This window comes from Peromyscus eremicus, chromosome 2 (genome assembly GCF_949786415.1).
Source record: "Peromyscus eremicus chromosome 2, PerEre_H2_v1, whole genome shotgun sequence".
NCBI classification, from domain to species: Eukaryota; Metazoa; Chordata; class Mammalia; order Rodentia; family Cricetidae; genus Peromyscus; species Peromyscus eremicus.
The window spans coordinates 131,164,089-131,181,050 of record NC_081417.1 but is presented as its reverse complement, the minus strand read 5'-3'; the positions used below and the strand labels follow the sequence as shown (position 1 = coordinate 131,181,050).

Sequence of the window (16,962 nt, the reverse complement as noted above, 5' to 3'; positions counted from 1 at the left end):
AGAGAAACCCTGTCTCAAAAAAAAAATTTTTTAAAAAGTTTCTGTCTCCAGCCCAGACTTTTAGTAAAGTGTCCATGATGCTTTGTGTGACTTTTTACATGTGTGTTTCTTGCTATTGGATAGTGAGTCAGGAGGGCGAGGATTTGTCCTTTTCCCCCAACACCTTGAATATTATTTGGGGTATGATAGGTAATAGACCTTCAATAAATATTGTCTAAATTAATGAAAATCTTTCTAAATGATGTTTCCTTAATTCCATGCCAACTTCCTTCATATTTCAAGCCACTCTTATGCAATGGTAAATAAACTTAAACCACTCAAGCTACAGATTCCTCTAAGCCATTCAATTTCCCAATCAAATGTTATCATGTTTGGGTCTTTGCTGGCTCCAAATATACCCAGTTTGTTAGTCAGGTTCTTGGCAGGGACAGATGGACAAATTGGGTAATTTGACAAGCTAATCTAATTTTTTTTTTGTTCTGTTTTGTTTTTTCAAGACAAGGTTTCTCTGTGTAACAACCCTGGCTGTCCTGGAACTCATTTTGTAGACCAGGCTAGACTTGAACTCATAGAGATCCACCTGCCTCTGTCTCCTGAGTGCTGGGATTAAAGGCATGTGCCACTGCTCCCAGTCAATTTGACAAGCTTACTATAAGGCACTTTTACAAAGGGGAGGGTAGGATTTTTAGAAAACCACCAAGGACTAGTCCCTTGTACCATGGGGCTAATAACAAAGCTGGTACCAACCCTAGACATCAAGCAGTATGGGAGACACGAGACCTAGAGGGAACACCTACAGACAGGCCTGCCTTCAGGAGGAGGGAGCAGAGGAATAAAGAGTTCAAGTGCTCAGTTTTGAGTCTCTCGGAATAGAGAAATGGCTAGGGATGAATTATGGATATACTGTAGTCCATCTGTTTGCCACAACTTCATCCTTCTCTGTGTCGATCCAGAGTTGATTCACAGGGTGGATATCAGAGGATTTCCTAGAGCTTTGGCTTCTGTTTCGTTTCTATGGGAGGATATTGGTAAATTGTGTCCTCTTGTTTCCAAAATCCAGATGTTGAGGTCTGAAACCCAAGTACCTCAAATGTGATTTTTTTGTTTGATTTTGGTTTTTGGCGACAGGGTTTCTCCACGTAGTTTTGGTGCCTGTCCTGGATCTCATTTTGTAGACCAGGCTGGCCTTGAACTCACAGAGACCCACCTGGCTCTGCCTCCCGAGTGCTGTGATTGAAGGTGTGCGCCACCACTGCCCAGCCAGTCACTGAACATCTCTGCCTCAGGGTGCCGGGGCTTCAGGCACACATCTCACTGCAACTGTGTTCCTGTCTCTCCTCTCTACAGTAGTTACCTAACCCAGACACGGACAAAGCAAACTGCTTGTCATGCTTCAGGGTTCTGAGTCTTTCTGCATAGGAACTTCCACTGTTCCCAAAGTTCCTGGCAGACAAAAGCCAAACTCCTTATCTTAACATGTAAGCCTGACACTAGGCTAACTTTTTCTACATTTTTTTTGAGGTTCAGGAACTCCAGGGCACTAAATCTCTAGTTTTCCATGGTAATTAGAAATAGAAAAATGAGCACTTCAGAATTGGAGACAGCAAGGAGTTTAGACGAACAGCTGAAGATTCTTCTGCCATCATTGGGATGACCTTAGTTAGGCTAAGGACCGAACTCTGGTCTTTTCTGATGCCTTCCTCAGGCAGCATGTTGTTGGGATTGCAAAGGGGTGCCTTTGTTAATGTCTCTTACTTCATTCCCACCTAATTTCTTTGTTTTTTTGGAGACAGGGTCTTTACCTGACCTGGAACTCACAGAGAACCACCCGCCTCTTCTTCCAAGTGTTGGGATTAACATGTAAAAGGTGTGTGCCATCATGCCTGGTTCACTGACCTAATTTCCTTTTTATGTAAAATGAAGACAGTTGATTTATCTACCTTAAGAGCTCAGTGAATTTACTGGATGTGGGAGGTGGGGGGCACATGCCTTTTTCCCAGTACTCCAGAGGCAGAGACATCTGAGTTCAAGGGCAGCCTGGTTTACAGAGTGAGTTCCAGGACAGCCAGGGCTACACAGAAACCTTGTGTGTGTGTGTGTGTGTGTGTGTGTGTGTGTGTGTGTGTGTGTGTGGAGAGGGTGTTCAAGTTCATCCTTAGCTTCATGGAGTTCAAGACCAGCCTGGGCTACATGAGAACATGCTTCCAAAAAAAGTTCGTAAACTGTTATTATTGCTGGGGGATGGGGGGATGGACCCCTGACGGTATCCCACGCATGCAGGGAAACATGCTGGGCAGATGCACACCATGCAGGCATGGCAGCAGCGTGGCAGTAATTCACAACCCAGATGCCACATCCACATGGAGAGTATTATAATAGAGAGATGAAGAGAAAGATAGGAAAGAGAGAAAAGGAGAGAGAGAAGTTGAGGGTGTGCACCTCGTGGGAGGAAAAGTGGAAGAGAGCGAGAGGAAGAAGAGTTTTTCCTTAGAATGAGGCTTTTACATCAGGACCCAGGGCAGCACCAAGGGGTGGGATTTAGAGGGGCGAATCAGAATATTAACATTCCTACATTTTAATTATTATAAAAAGAGGTGAATTAGGGAAGAAAGTGGGGGAACAAGGGCCCTGAATTCTCAAGGCTACTTCAAGCTGACAAGGGGCGAAGTAGGGACGGGGGAACCAGGAGTCACGTATAGCAGATCTCAGGAATGTTCCCTGAGGGAGCTGAGGAGGCAGGTTGCAGCAGTGGTGTTCCAGGAGCTTGGGGGGAAGAGACACTCCAAATCAGGAGTAGAGAAGCCATGGCATCTGCTATTTCTCTGGAGGTCAGGTGGGAACAGTGAATCTGCAAAGTATGTTCGAATAATATGTAGGTCTCTGGAGACTGTTAGTTTTCATCAGACCAGATTTCTTGATGCAGTAGCAAAACTTTTCCCAGGAGCCTGTAGGAATCTGTTAGACATCTGGAATGCATTTACACCATAGCAAAAGGGTTAAAAATCCATTTAAGAACTCTTCAAAGCTGCATTTATCAGTATTAAAACTTTGAACTTCTGGATTTATATCTGAAACCAGTCTATCCTGTACCATGAAGTCTGTGAATGAGGCATACCTGTCTGTAATTGGAGAGCATATATATATATAATATATATTATATATATATATATAATCTTGGGATTGGGGCTGTTAAACTGATACACCCTAGTCATCAAACACCATCAGACCTGAGAAGGATAAATTTAAGAAGAAGTGAGACAGCTTTCCAGCTACCTAGGCGACAATCCCAAGTCTCTTCATGGTCGTTGGGGGCAGGGGACAGAAGCCCCAAAGGCAGCACTTGTTCAGCTCATAAGCCCAGAAGATCTGACAGATTTGTTCTATGGAGTAGAAATTTGGGGAGACTGACCCACCTTGACTTTGCAGTATGGGGCAATTGGTCCTCCATTGTTCCACTTGTTCAATCTGGACAGGATCTCAGCTTTTCACTGCGTAGCCAGCCTTGCCATGGAGCTTCGGGTGGAGGTTCTTCTGTGGCCATCCGTCTTCTTGGAGGAGATGCAGGATGCTGCCAGGAGCTGACATGTCTCTTTATGATAAAAAAGCTTTTATATTAAATGCCATATTCTCAGATCTACAGGTGTTTGAGGACGGAGGGAACAAAATCCGTTAGATGTATTTATAACTTTGAGAGCATACATATGACTTAAATCTGAATATACAGGTTTCCCAGTTAGTTACAGCTTAATGAAGTTAGCAAGGACAGGGAGGTTCACATTCTTTTATTTATTTATTTATTTATTTATTTATTTATTTATTTATTTACTTTTGGTTTTTCAACACAGGGTTTCTCTGTGTAGCTTTGCATCTTTCCTGGAACTCACTCTGTAGCCCAGGTTGGCCTCAAACTCACAGAGATCTACCTGCCTCTGCCTCCCAAGTGCTGGGATTAAAGGCGTGTGCCACCATTGCCTGGCTTTTTTTTTTTTTTTTTTTTTTTTTTGGTTTTTGGTTTCTTTTGAGACAGGGTTTCTCTGTGTAGTTTTGGTGCCTGTCCTGGATCTTGCTCTGTAGACCAGGCTGGCCTCGAACTCACAGAGATAGATCCGCCTAGCTCTGTCTCCCGAGTGCTGGGATTAAAGGCGTGTGCCACTACCTCCCGGCTTGGTTCACATTCTTAAGCCTGAATAGACTTTGAGTAAGGAGAGACACTTTTTAAGCTGTTAGCAGTGATATCTGAATCTATTACCATTTTTAAGGCCCTGTAGCTGTAGTTCTGATCTTTGAGTACAGCCAGATTACAATCCTGAATGACTTATATAGAAATCATTATTTCTTAAGCTGTCTCCTGAGAAAGCAAAGAAGAGTGACAGGGGAAAGATCCCAAGGTGAAATGGGAACAGGAGAAAAGGGGCTTGTGAGTCAGGGTGCAGCCACAGGGGAACGAACCCAAGCCATGGGTTGGCAGCAGTGGTGGGGGCAGGGGGCCATAGGCACATTTTCCCACAGTGAGGCTTTGAGGTCCCGCAGACTGACCTCCAGCATCCCATAGGGTCAGCGAGGGCCTCCCCCCTCCCCTTAAAAGATTTTATTTTTATGTGTGTGTGTGTGTTTGTGTGTGTGTCAATGTCTGTGTCTGCCTGAGTGTATGCCACCTGTTCTGCTGGGTTCCAGTGGAGCCCAGAATAGTAACTCTGGAGCTGCAGTTACAGGTAGTTGTGTGCCTGCCTGACAAACCAAATTCTGGTCCTATGGAAGAGCAGCAAGCAGCCCTTAACCCCTAAATCATCTCTCCAGGTCCCAGACCTGGATTCTTACCAACTTCTTTTTACAACCTTGGGCAAATTCCTTGCTTTGGGCTTTAGTTTTTACACCAACACAACCTGGTTCTGGGCCGGGTGTGGCGGCACACGCCTTAAATCCCAGCAGACTTGAGTTCCAGACCCGGATTGCATAGTGAGACCCTCGTCTCAAACAAACAAAATGGTTGCTGCTCACTGACAGGTTGCATGTAACTCAGGTAAGACAGAATCTCTAGGATTCTCAAGAATCTAAAGCCCCAGGAGAGTCAATCACAGGATGCCCCCAAGAGCAGCCTAACATCTTCAAGGACAGAAAGGCAGGAATCCTGATCCTTTTTTTTTTTTTTTGACCCCCCACTTCCCCTCCATCAGCCTCAGTTAAACACCACACACACACACACACACACACACACACACACACACACACACACACACACACACACACGCATACTTTCTTCCTAGCAGGGTTTCTGGCTAACGGACTGCACGCCAGCAAGCTCCCTCTCTCCTCACTCAGGCTGCTACCTGCCCAAAGTCACCGGGTCCTCGGGATGGAGTTTACCCTTCTGTATATAACCTAAGTACCACGCACACACAGGCTTCCGCGTGACCTTTCTCAGGCTCTCAGATTCCCCCAACCGCTCGATCCCACCCGGAGGGGCGTCAACCAGCGAGCGGATGCTCAGGGCGGGCTGACGGGCGGTGCAGACTCCGCCCCGCGCTCCGATTCGGGCTGGGACTCGGGAGGGCTCCCGGGGGTGGGTTCGGAATTCCACTCGAAACGCCGGGCCGCCACACTCTCGTGAGATCTGAGACTTGCTCCCGGAAGACTCGCCCCTTTCCAGTGTGGCGACCAATGGGCGAGGGCGACGGTTAAGACGGTTGGGTTTTGAAGGAGCCAATGAGTGCTCGCAGCGGAGAGTTTAAGAACAACAGCCCGGCGTTCCTTTAGCTGGTCCGGGCAAGAACGCGTTCGGCAGACGCACGGACGAACTGTGAGGAGCCGGGGGTCTGTGCCTGGGAAGGCCGCGTACGGGGAGGTGCCGGGCTGGTGGGAGCTGTGGCCAGAGGAGCCCAGAAGCCCGGCACGGTCCCGAACTTGGTCGCCTCTCGCCCCTGCAGACACTGCCATGGCGCAGTTCGTGTTCGAGAGCGACTTGCACTCTCTGCTTCAACTGGACACGCCCATCCCCAATGCACCCATTGCGCGCTGGCAGCGCAAAGCGAAGGAAGCCACGGGTCCGGCCCCGTCGCCCATGCGGGCTGCCAACAGGTCTCACAGCGCCGGCCGGACCCCGGGCCGAACTCCTGGTGAGTTGGGGGTCCGGGGAGGGAAATAGAATCTCTGAGAGTCGGCCTTCGAGCCCCCTCCAGGAGCCTCGACAGACTGTCTTCTCTCTCCCTGCCCCAGGCAAATCTAATTCCAAGGTTCAGACCACCCCTAGCAAACCTGGAGGTGACCGCTATATCCCACATCGCAGTGCTTCCCAAATGGAGGTGGCTAGCTTCCTCTTGAGCAAGGAGAACCAGCCGGAAGACGGGGAGACGCCCACCAAGAAGGTATGATTCCACGGGGGTCACGATGCCTGAGACCTTATGTGTCCCTTGGATGATACCACTTATGCCTCACGGCCACCTCTCTATGCCAGGAGCATCAGAAAGCCTGGGCTCTGAACCTGAACGGTTTTGATGTGGAGGAAGCCAAGATCCTCAGGCTCAGTGGAAAACCTCAGAATGCCCCAGAAGGTTGGTGTCAGTCCCTCCTAAAGGAGACATGTGCCTGCTTTCCCCGCGCAAAGTCGAGGGCAAGGGTGGTATCGCTTTCAAGGCCTAGACCCACTCTGTTGCCACAGGCTACCAGAACAGACTGAAAGTACTCTACAGCCAGAAAGCCACGCCTGGCTCCAGCCGGAAGACTTGCCGATACATCCCTTCCCTGCCAGACAGGATACTTGATGCCCCCGAGATCCGAAATGACTACTGTAAGTGCATCATTGTCTTTGCGGATGGAGAAAGATAGCCTGGGCATGGATGGACCAGTCTAACAAAGGACCTCGTGTTCCTTTCTTTCTGCCTCCGGCAGACCTGAACCTTGTGGATTGGAGCTCTGGAAATGTACTGGCTGTGGCACTGGACAACAGTGTGTACTTATGGAATGCTGGTTCTGGTGACATCCTGCAGCTGTTGCAAATGGAGCAGCCTGGGGACTACATATCCTCCGTGGCCTGGATCAAAGAGGGCAACTACCTGGCTGTGGGCACCAGTAACGCTGAAGTGCAGGTAAGTCGGTGGCTCTGTGTCCTCAGCCCCAGGGAGGAGCCAGCCCAGCTGGAAGGATGTAGATGCCCAGCCCCACTCTGATCCTCTGGTCTAACCTCTACAGCTATGGGATGTGCAGCAGCAGAAACGGCTTCGGAACATGACCAGTCACTCCGCTCGAGTGAGCTCTCTAAGTTGGAACAGCTATATTCTGTCCAGGTCAGTGGTTGTAGCAGTTTGGTTTCTGCCTACCTCTTGCCATTGAGGGCACATCCAGAACTGAAGTGGCTCTGACTTGATTTTGTGCTGCCTCAGAACTAAATCTCTTTTCTTCTCTCAGTGGTTCACGTTCTGGCCACATCCACCACCATGATGTACGGGTAGCAGAACACCATGTGGCCACACTGAGTGGCCATAGCCAGGAAGTATGTGGACTGCGCTGGGCCCCAGATGGACGTCATCTGGCAAGCGGTGGCAACGATAACGTGGTCAATGTGTGGCCTAGTAGTCCTGGAGAAAGTGGTTGGGCTCCCTTGCAGACATTCACTCAACATCAAGGTGCTGTCAAGGTGAGAAAGCACTTGGGCTGAGGTCTGCAGACCCTCAGCTATAAACTGGGGACTGTTGAAGGGAGATGACACGGTGGCATTAGACCGTGTTTAACTGTGACACTTACAGCTTCTTGACTAGCTCTACTGTCTGTCCACTGACCTGACCCAGCCTTTGTCCTAGGCTGTTGCATGGTGTCCCTGGCAGTCCAATATTCTGGCAACAGGAGGCGGCACCAGTGACCGACACATCCGAATTTGGAACGTCTGCTCTGGGGCCTGTCTGAGTGCTGTGGACGCCCATTCCCAGGTAGTTTTTGTTGTGATTGTTAGTGGCGATTCACGTTTTAACATATTCTAGCTGTTTCCAGGTGTGTTCTTCTGTGTGAGCTTACTGAGAAACCAATTCCACTCCAACTCAATACCTGCTCATTTCTGGACTTCTAACTCAGCCCTCATTCTTGAGTTACCATTTCCAAGTTTGGCTTCTCTCCACCATAGGTCCTCTAAAGATCACATCCTCCGTATGTCCCAAATGAAACTTATCACTTCACCTTGCCTTCCTGAAATGATTGTTGTTCCTCTTGGACTGCTTCAGAATTGCTTAGAAATCTGAAAGCCTCCTAGAATCTTTCATGTTCCTTAAGAGAATTGTTTTATCTTGGAATATCATTCACATCTGTCCCCTCATTACTGGGTTTCATCATCTTTTTTTTTTTTTTTTTTTTTTTTTTTTTTTTTGAGATAGAATTTTGCCCTGGCTGGCCTTAGACTTGCAATCCTCCTGCTTCAGCATTGCAAGTTCTGAGATTCTGAGTGTACACCACCATGCCCAGACTCCCAAGCATTCCCTCTTCCAGTCTTATTTCACAGTCTGAGTGGTATTTTACTGTCCCTAAACCTGTGGTGATTCCCACAACCTAAAACATATCCAAATACATTAGAACATTTGAGGCTCTCGCTATTGGTTTGTGCCTTGCTGTAAACACTCCAGCTTCCCCTCTTCATTTCCCCAACACTCAGCTTACACTGCAGGCATAGACTCTGATGTCAGATAGTTGGAGTTACTTTGGGGCAACTTATGGACTTCCTACTGGTGGATTTATCTCCCATAAATAGATATTTGTCTCAAGCGGCTTCGTAAGGACTGTGACCATTGTTTGAATCTATAGCACCTGATAGGGTTGCTAATATTAGAATGGACTTGATTCTGAGTAGCCCAGGCTATATGTCATGCCCATGACAACTCTTTTCCACAGGTGTGTTCCATCCTCTGGTCTCCCCACTATAAGGAGCTTATCTCAGGCCATGGCTTTGCCCAGAACCAGCTGGTTATTTGGAAGTACCCAACCATGGCCAAGGTGGCTGAGCTCAAAGGTAGGTGGGAAAGGGAAGCCAGGCAGAAAGGCTGCAGTGTATGATTTCATTTATGTGAAATGTTGAGAATAGATAAATGTGGAGAGAGTAAAGAATTAATGGTTTGCTAGTGGCTTTGGAGAGGATGGGACGTATGATTTAGAATGCTGTGGCACTAGTTATAACAATGCACAGCCTTGTAAATACAGTAAAACCACTGAATTAGTTAAGAAGGTGAGTTTATGGTATTCAAATTTTATTTCAAGGTGACTAACAAAATTAGAGGGTCATGTGCCTATCCTCAAATGCACTGCTCTTACCCTAGGTCACACAGCCCGGGTCCTGAGTCTTACCATGAGTCCAGATGGGGCCACAGTGGCATCAGCAGCAGCCGATGAGACTCTGCGGCTGTGGCGCTGCTTTGAGTTGGACCCTGCCCTGCGGCGGGAGAGGGAGAAAGCCAGTGTAGCTAAAAGTAGCCTTATCCACCAGGGCATCCGTTGAAAACAGACCCCTTTTGTTTGTTGTTGTTGTTTTCTTATTTTTCTAATAAAGTTGATCTCCCTTTCTTGTGTCCCAAGCATCCTTCCTCGGGGCTGCCCGTACTCTAATTAGATAGAAGTCTTGTGGGAACTTTTGGACTGGAGATTGATCCCAGAGCCTTGCCACTGAGCATTTTTATTTTGAGACCGGTCTAGGCTAACATTGAACTTGTGAGCTTCCTGCTTCAGCAGCCTTCCTCAGTAGCTAGAATTACTGCCTGCACCCTCCTTCTGTAAGCTGTGTGCCCCCTCCAATATTTATACATACACACAATCTCAGTGGTTTCCTCTGTCACTTTAATTAAGACACAAATGAGTACACAGCCTGTATTGCCAGGCCTGCTGCCCATCCTGACCTTTGGCCCAGAAGCTCATGCTTCAGTGGGGAGTGAGAAAGGGAGCCTGAGTCCAACTGTGACAGATTATTGCTGACCTCTTCAGTGTGAGGAGAAAGGCCACAAGACCCTGGTGGGGGCCAGCCCTGAGTGTTCCTCTCCCAAGTTTAAGGCAGGGAGGGGGGAAGTAAGTGTCCAGCCCTTTCAGCCTCCAGTTCTGGTGGCAGACAGCAGTGGGGCCACATCCCTGGAGCTGGCTGGGAGAAGGGATGGGAACAGTGGTCCCTGTAGACCAGCTGTGGGGAAGGGAGAGCCAGTCCTCCTACTCAGTCCTGACCACATGAGCCCTGGTCATAGGTGTAGGTGGAGAGGACACTTGTGGATGCTGCCCAAGGTGCAGTCCTGAGGCACTTAGGTGGGCAATATCTAGGCCATGCTTCTCAGTTGGCCTTGACCTTGGTGATAGCTGGAGTTCCGTTTTGCTGAACTGTACGGGGCAGCCGCTTTCCCTTAGTGTAAGAGTGATACCAGAAGTTGGAGAAGAGCACGAAGAAGATGGTGCCATACATCCAGATGAGGTGGATAATGAGAGGGTACTGGTAATTGCAGCTGGGCATGAAGTAGTATTGGCTGATGTGAAGGGAGACGAGGACAAACTGGATCTGGGATAGAGAAAGACAAGGGTCAGAAACAGGGTTGGGAGGGAGGAACAGACATAGATAAGGCTTTCGGGAAGGAGGGGTGAGAATGGTTGGATAAAGAATGGAACGGAGCGATACTGGGGGTTTGGCTTTAGGCCCACCAGGCCCCTCACCAGCTGAATGGCTGTCATATGTTTTTTCCACCAAAGGTAGGGCTGAGCCACAGGGCCAAGGGCAGACAATCCGTAGTACAGGTACATGACAACATGTACAGTGGAATTTACCATGGCATGGAAAGAGCCCATTCCTCCTAGGAGGGAAAGAAAACAGGGTCAGGAGATGAGCCTCCACTCCCAGTGGCTGCCCGCCTCTCCAGTGGCCTTGACTGCTCACCTGGAGCAATCTTTATCCCCCACCACCAGCTCCAGGGAAGCACGGAGTGATGGAAGACATGTAGGAAGGTCACCTGCCCATCTTTCTTGCGGAGAATAAATATCACCTGAGAGAAGAGAGGAGGAAAGGCTGAGTGCTAGTGCCTGCCTTTCTACCCCAAGTTCTAATGTCTCAAGTACTCACTGTGTCCATCAGCTCAATAACCTTGGAAAACATGAAGAGCCAGGCCACTCGAACCATCTGTAAGAAGTTAGGTCGCTCTTAATACCCACACACAGGTCTCTGGCTGCTCCCTTATCTAGGTTGCTTAGGATTTACCTAAGGCTCTACTTACCCGAAGTGCCTCGGGGCTATTGGAAAAGTCTACAGGGTCACAGCGCCAGGTGTAGGTACTGAGCCAACCAGACATTAGGAACTAAGAATAAAGTATGGATTAGACCAAAGTTCCCCTCCCCCAGCAACCCCTCCCGTTTCCTTACTGAACCTCTAGAAAGTAGACATGCCATGCACTGGCCCATGCCCTACCCCTTACCCTGCACACAAACTAAGCCTAGGCATTCCAGCCTACCTCATAGACAATGTAGAGGGAGAGTATCACCAGTGCGAAATTGTAGACAATCATGAAGCCACGAAGTTGGAAGGGCTTCCGATTAGCCATGATTCGAGGCCCAAGTGAGAGGACGAAGTACACATAGGTCAGAAGGATGGATGTTATTAGCAAGGGGGACCCCATCAGAGGGTAGTTCTGCATCCGGGGATCTGTAAATAGGAGGTCAAAGGGGTTAGGGTCACAGGGTTCAATATGCCTTTCTAGGTCTAGTCATGAGATCAGGTCACAAAAGGGTGAAGTAGTTCATAAGGACTTCATTAGGACATAGCCTAGACCCTGGGGTCCCAGGGAAGGTGGGCAGGCATGGCTATGGACAGCAGCTTACCTGCACGCTTCAGGAATTCCTGGTACAAGTTCACGACAGCCTCCATCCTGGCTAAGGACTCTGAGGAGGGATGGAGAGGGGGCATCAGATAGGGATCGCTGCATGCCCCCACCCCACACTTGGCCCACAGAGACAAGATACAGAATCAAACAACTGATGCCTCACCGCTAACAGACAGGGTAGGACTGCGAATGGAGCTCTGTGGTAGAGCACTGTCCTAGCATGCACGAGGTGGGGATATCCCGGGAGTAAAGAAGGCAGTCTGGATGGAGCATCCTGCTGCCTGGAGAGAGCTGTCCCACCCTTCCTCTCCTCTCCTGAATTCTCCTTCCTGGCCTCCCTCGCTTCCTCTCTGAGGGAACTCTGAATTCCGGGTGGGTCTCCTGGATCCTTTATCCTCACAGCACAGCTCATCTTCCCAGTGAACCTCTTCACCCTTCCTGGTAAGCAGTCTCATCTCCCCATGAGAGGTCACTCTTCTCTCCTGCAATTCTCCCTCAGCCTCTCCTCTCTTACTCCCCGCTTCTCCCAAGTAAACTCCTTCTGGTTCCTTCCCAAGACTCCCATCTCCCCTTGTCCCCTGCCAGGACTCCCACCTCCATGGGCTTTTCTGTCCCAGTACCTGAACAAACCTAGGGTTCCACTTCTCCGCTGCTAAGCGCAAGTCTCCCCAGGCGTCCCCTCTGCCTTCCAGTGCTCTCACCTCCAGTCTCTCTCCTCCCCTCTTCTCACCGGCAAGCTCTCCTCTCTCTCTTCCACTCCGGGAGCCTGGCTCTTTGAGACTCCTGCCCTGGCGGCTCCACCTGTCTGACTAGATCTTGCAGCAGCCCCGCCCTCTGCCCGCCCCCGCTACATTGGAGATGGGGTGGAGGGTGGGTCCAGGCCACAGGTCAATGCCTAGAGGAGCAGGACCCACTGGAATTGAGAAAGCCAAGTAAGGACCCAGACTGGCCACCTTAGACCAGCCAGATAAGCTAATGTTGTAGGTACTCCAGAAACTTCTACCAGGACTTTGGCCAGAGGAATTACTAAAAATCCACACCCAGCATTCTCTCCCAAACCAGCCATGAATTCTCAGTTTGTCCTACTTCAGAATGGGCATCACCCTTCCCTTCCAGGGAGGGGTGAGGACACCAGTGGTATGTGAGGAGGTGGGAGAGTGGGGGAGGTCTCAAGAATCTTTCCCTCCTCTGGGAGGGATCCTCATGGGCTAGGCCCTTTCCCCCTCAAAGCTGGCAGGAATGTCAGAGGAAGGCTTACAGTGGTACAAAAACTTAGCCTAGACGCAGGAAAGCCCAGGGCTCTGTCCCAGAGGCATCAGGCAAGTGCCCAACAACCCAAGTGCTCCAGGTGCTCTCCATCACGCCTTCCTCAGGGCTCCAACTCTACTATTCACAGCTGCACCCTCGCACTTCTACACACTTGCCTCACACCGTTCTCCACTACCCCTGAGACATACACACTATACCTAGGGCTAGCACACCTCCATACAGAGCCCATGCGTATCTTGCTGACCACACCACCAAAACAGGCCTCCCCACTGGACTATGACATGCCAGGCCCCTAAATCTCACACCTGGCAGGGGCTGAATTCACAGTGGCACTCACACTTCACCAGGCACAGACACATGGAGAAGAACATGGAGGGAACATTGCCTCACTCACAGTCACTCCTTCACACAGAGCTCCTGGTGAGCGACACTGATCATTTCTTCTCACATAGTCACACTTGTTGGTGGCTTATGTTGGAGTGGGGCCTAGCACTTAGGCATGTGCTCTCACACACAGTTCCTCACACACGTGAGCTTGCCAGCTCCTTATCTTCCTCAACCACCTCCTCCAATTCACTCCCCCCTCATCACCACATACACAGTAGCACACAGGAACCCTGGAGGGCAGGAGGGAGTCAGACTTCTGGGAAGGATCTCTCCCTAAGCTTGAGGGAACCCCGGGTGTGTTCCCCGCAGTGGAACACGGGCAGGGGCAGTTCCTTTAAGATGGATGGGAATGAAAAAGGGCACCGCAAAGGAGAGGAGGGGGCCGAGTGGGCAAGGTCAGGAGGTGCTGGAAAAGAACTAGGTGAGAGCGAATGGGGGTCAGGGGCCAAGGTGTCGGAGGGAGGGAACATGCTGGGCTGGCCCAGCCCCAGTAGCTGGGACCTCCCACCCACTCGCCCCAAGAACAGCCTCGCCCACAGCCTGGGCAGGGCAGGGCGGGCAGGGCAGGGCAGGGCTAGCCCAGCCAGCCAGGCAGGGGGCGCTGGCACGTGGGGGGCCATGGAAGGTCCACACTCACCAGTGGGAGCCAGGCGGGCAGCAGTAGAGGGTTCGGAGGGATCAGGGCCGGAGAGAGGTCCCCAGGGCCGCCTGCCGGCCACTTCCTCATCTGCTGGGCCGACTTTCTGTCACCAGAGGGGGAGGGGGCGGGCCGGGCGGGGGGCGCCTGCTGATTGGGCGGCTGGCCGAGGCAGGAGGGGCCGTCCAGCACCCGCCTGGCCGCCAGGGCGGGAGTAGGGGCGGGTCGCCAGATCCCCGGGCAGGAAGCACACCCAGCCCCAGCTCTCCACCCCTTCCTTCGCATCTCTCAGCCTGCCCCGCTGATGACTGTGGCTTGGCTTGCACCCAGCTCCTTCTTGACGTCCAGCCTGCATGGTCTCATTCGCGGTCCTCTGTCCAGTCCAGCATGAGGACCCACTCACCTGCTGTCTGCGACAGGCGCGGCTTAAGACTCCGGGGAAATTCTAGGGTTCAACCATTCCCTCAAGACTTATCCAGCAGGGGCAGAGGAGGGCCAGCTGTGCCTGCTAAGGGCTGATTGGGGTGGCGGGAGGCCTTAGCGGGAAGCAGCAGCTTGCCACCACCATGCCTCTCAGAGCCTATAAACTTAGATGAGTCCTAGCTTAAGGAGCCACGGAAAGGATTTCCTGGAACGGAGATGGGAGAATACAAGTGGCCCCAGGCAAAAACTGTGAATCACTGTCTAAACTAGCCTTCAAGGTAGTGGATGGGGGTGGAGGTGGGGGGGAAGGCAAGGGAAATTGGCTGTGGTTCAATGTAGTGGATCTCTGAGGCCAAATGAGGCTGACTTTTATTCTAGAAGCAGAAGAAAACAAGACTTTTGAGGCGGCTCATCTCATTCATCAGACATTTACTGGCCATCTACAGTGTGCAAAACCACATTAAGCTCTGGTTCTGGCACTTACATAATTTTACAGTCCAGGTACAAGGTACCAGAGAGAGATCAGGTGAGAGAAAACTTGGACCTGAAGAGAAAACTGATGGGACTAGGAAAGACAGACGTGGGGATTTCTATTTAGCTGTCAATTCAACACTACCTGCACACACACACACACACACACACACACACACACACACACACACCAGGTAGCCCAAACTACTACTAGACCAGGTTTCAGTGACATGAAATCTCTATCTCTTTTGCCTATAATGATCCAATTACAGCCTGGACAACTGGATGCTGTATATATGTAGCGAGTTGGGGAATTCAGAAGAAGCAGTGGCTGAGAGGGATAATACAATGATAACTGGTGGATGTAGCTACCTAGGCAGGGTCATCTTAGAGCTTGGTAAGAGGCAAAAGCCAGGGTACAGTTTTGAGTATACCTTAGATTACCTGCTAGTACCCACTCTTGACAAGAAACAGCAAAGAATTTACTTCCAAATCCAAGCCCCTTAGCACTGTACCCTAACCCCTAATCTCCCTGGCCTTCTCATTCTCAAGCCACAGCCTGCACTTCAGCCATCAAATAATGTCCGCATCTTCCCAATGAACATCCATGATGGATACTTATCCAAAACCTCCCAGTAGAGCATTCAGAATGATGCTTTGCATGGATGTTTAGGAAAGACGTGTTAAATGACTGTTCCCAAATTCACATACAAACAAACAGATGCTCTCAAGCCTCCCCTTGGCTCAGCACAAGATACAGTCAGCTCTCCAGGCAGCAAATCACTCCTGCCTCTGGCTTACCATCATGCAATTTTCTGCACCTCTCCCAACTCCAAGCTCCTTTCAGCAGGGGAAGCTCATATTTTAGTCATAGCTCTCTCTCCATAATTGGGCCCACTGCCTGTCATTCAGTTGCCCCTATACAAAACCTGTTGATGAAATGGTAGAATGAATAGGACAATGGAAGGAAAGAGGGAGAAATCAAGCGATCCAGAGTCAAATGGGACAACAGTAAGAATTCACATCTTTATATTTCCTTCGAGAGCAGTATTTATTGAGCTAACCAATACTTACTGAAGTCCTAATGTCTTTCATGTGTACTTGAACAGCTCTGAGGCCACATCTAACTCTGAAGTTCTGAGTTTAAATGTCCTAGTTAATATGTGTGTGATCGTGTATATTTGTGGAACCTCCTAAAAATGAGAACAAATAGTGCCTAGCTGATAGAACATTGTGAAGGTTAAAGGAGATCATCCATGTAAAGTGTTTAGCATTCTCTCTCTCACCATTAACAGACAAGGTAAGAAGCAGTCCAACACAGCAACAAAGTACATGTCTGCATAGGAATTAACTCCTTTAACACATCTTTCCTAAACAATGTGCAAATACATAAACTTCTCTGAAAGTCCTACTAAGACATTTGGGACTACACAGCCATTATGAAAGCACACTGGAAAGATGATGACACTCTTCCAAAGTCAAACGAACAGGAAACTTTAAATATACATGTATTCATTTGGGCCACATTGATAAATGACTATGGCAAGGTCTCGATAAATGCTGGCTGACTACATGGATGAACAAATGCCTCAGTACTTAACCTGGTCCTGACAGAAAGCATCTTCCAATATCTGATATATCCCAAGTCTACCAAATGGCATCTCCTTGGCCAATGGATTCCTGCAAAGCCTCTAGCCTAGGAGAGCAGACATACATATAAATGAACAACACATAGTAGCATGTGAATCTCCCCAGAGAGAGACCCAGCGGCGTGTCAAAGTTCTGGGGAGTGGGGAACTTAACCAAAGGTGGGGGTGAGTCCTTAAAGGCCTCTCAGGAATGACACCAGACTTGAGCACTAGGGGACACTTTCTAGCAGTCAGTGAGAGCCTTTGAGACACAGAGAAGCACGTAATGGCCTAGAAGCAGAACGTGTGGCAGGTACTGGAAACCCTTAAGTAG

The 16,962-nt window shown here is 49.8% G+C and overlaps 2 protein-coding genes and 1 long non-coding RNA gene across 6 annotated transcripts; 1 reads left to right on the top strand and 2 right to left on the bottom strand.

Annotated features, from left to right (window-relative positions):
- Positions 1 to 2,559: 2,559 nt before the first annotated feature.
- On the bottom strand, positions 2,560 to 5,667 carry LOC131903964 (uncharacterized). 2 transcript variants are annotated; one of them, XR_009377637.1, is made up of 3 exons: positions 5,328 to 5,667; positions 3,414 to 3,634; positions 2,560 to 2,848 (listed from the first exon to the last, which is right to left on the bottom strand). It is a non-coding gene; the product is annotated as an uncharacterized LOC131903964 (long non-coding RNA). The 2 variants fall into 2 exon arrangements; XR_009377636.1 differs by having other exon boundaries at positions 5,395 to 5,657.
- Positions 5,580 to 9,533, top strand: Cdc20 (cell division cycle 20). 2 transcript variants are annotated; one of them, XM_059254852.1, is made up of 11 exons: positions 5,580 to 5,811; positions 5,925 to 6,113; positions 6,214 to 6,362; positions 6,452 to 6,548; positions 6,656 to 6,784; positions 6,886 to 7,082; positions 7,186 to 7,280; positions 7,402 to 7,630; positions 7,794 to 7,919; positions 8,869 to 8,986; positions 9,291 to 9,533. In XM_059254852.1, exons 2-11 carry the CDS (start codon positions 5,933 to 5,935, stop codon positions 9,467 to 9,469), a joined length of 1,500 nt encoding a protein of 499 aa, XP_059110835.1. In that variant the 5' UTR covers positions 5,580 to 5,811; positions 5,925 to 5,932; the 3' UTR covers positions 9,470 to 9,533. The 2 variants fall into 2 exon arrangements, with proteins under 2 accessions (XP_059110835.1, XP_059110834.1); XM_059254851.1 differs by having other exon boundaries at positions 5,582 to 5,797.
- Positions 9,534 to 9,787: 254 nt separating this feature from the next.
- Elovl1 (ELOVL fatty acid elongase 1) lies at positions 9,788 to 14,228 on the bottom strand. Of its 2 annotated transcripts, none has more exons than XM_059254853.1 (8): positions 14,107 to 14,228; positions 11,812 to 11,871; positions 11,445 to 11,635; positions 11,211 to 11,291; positions 11,060 to 11,116; positions 10,877 to 10,982; positions 10,657 to 10,793; positions 9,788 to 10,504 (listed from the first exon to the last, which is right to left on the bottom strand). In XM_059254853.1, the coding sequence occupies exons 2-8, from the start codon at positions 11,855 to 11,857 to the stop codon at positions 10,283 to 10,285; spliced, it is 840 nt and encodes a 279-aa protein (XP_059110836.1). In that variant the 5' UTR covers positions 11,858 to 11,871; positions 14,107 to 14,228; the 3' UTR covers positions 9,788 to 10,282. The 2 variants fall into 2 exon arrangements, with proteins under 2 accessions (XP_059110836.1, XP_059110837.1); XM_059254854.1 differs by lacking the exon at positions 14,107 to 14,228 and adding an exon at positions 12,515 to 12,619.
- Positions 14,229 to 16,962: the final 2,734 nt, after the last annotated feature.

What these genes read in the sequence shown, in the direction of transcription:
- Elovl1 (XM_059254853.1), bottom strand. Translation starts at nt 11,857, where the DNA reads ATGGAGGCTGTCGTGAACTTGTACCAGGAATTCCTGAAGCGTGCAG. An exon ending in ATAGCCCCGAGGCACTTCGG is followed by an intron (nt 11,117 to 11,210) that starts GTAAGTAGAGCC and finishes AACTTCTTACAG; the next exon opens with ATGGTTCGAGTGGCCTGGCT. An exon ending in TTATTGAGCTGATGGACACA is followed by an intron (nt 10,983 to 11,059) that starts GTGAGTACTTGA and finishes CTCTTCTCTCAG; the next exon opens with GTGATATTTATTCTCCGCAA.
- Cdc20 (XM_059254852.1), top strand. Translation starts at nt 5,933, where the DNA reads ATGGCGCAGTTCGTGTTCGAGAGCGACTTGCACTCTCTGCTTCAACTG. An exon ending in ACCTCAGAATGCCCCAGAAG is followed by an intron (nt 6,549 to 6,655) that starts GTTGGTGTCAGT and finishes CTGTTGCCACAG; the next exon opens with GCTACCAGAACAGACTGAAA. An exon ending in CTGTGGACGCCCATTCCCAG is followed by an intron (nt 7,920 to 8,868) that starts GTAGTTTTTGTT and finishes TCTTTTCCACAG; the next exon opens with GTGTGTTCCATCCTCTGGTC.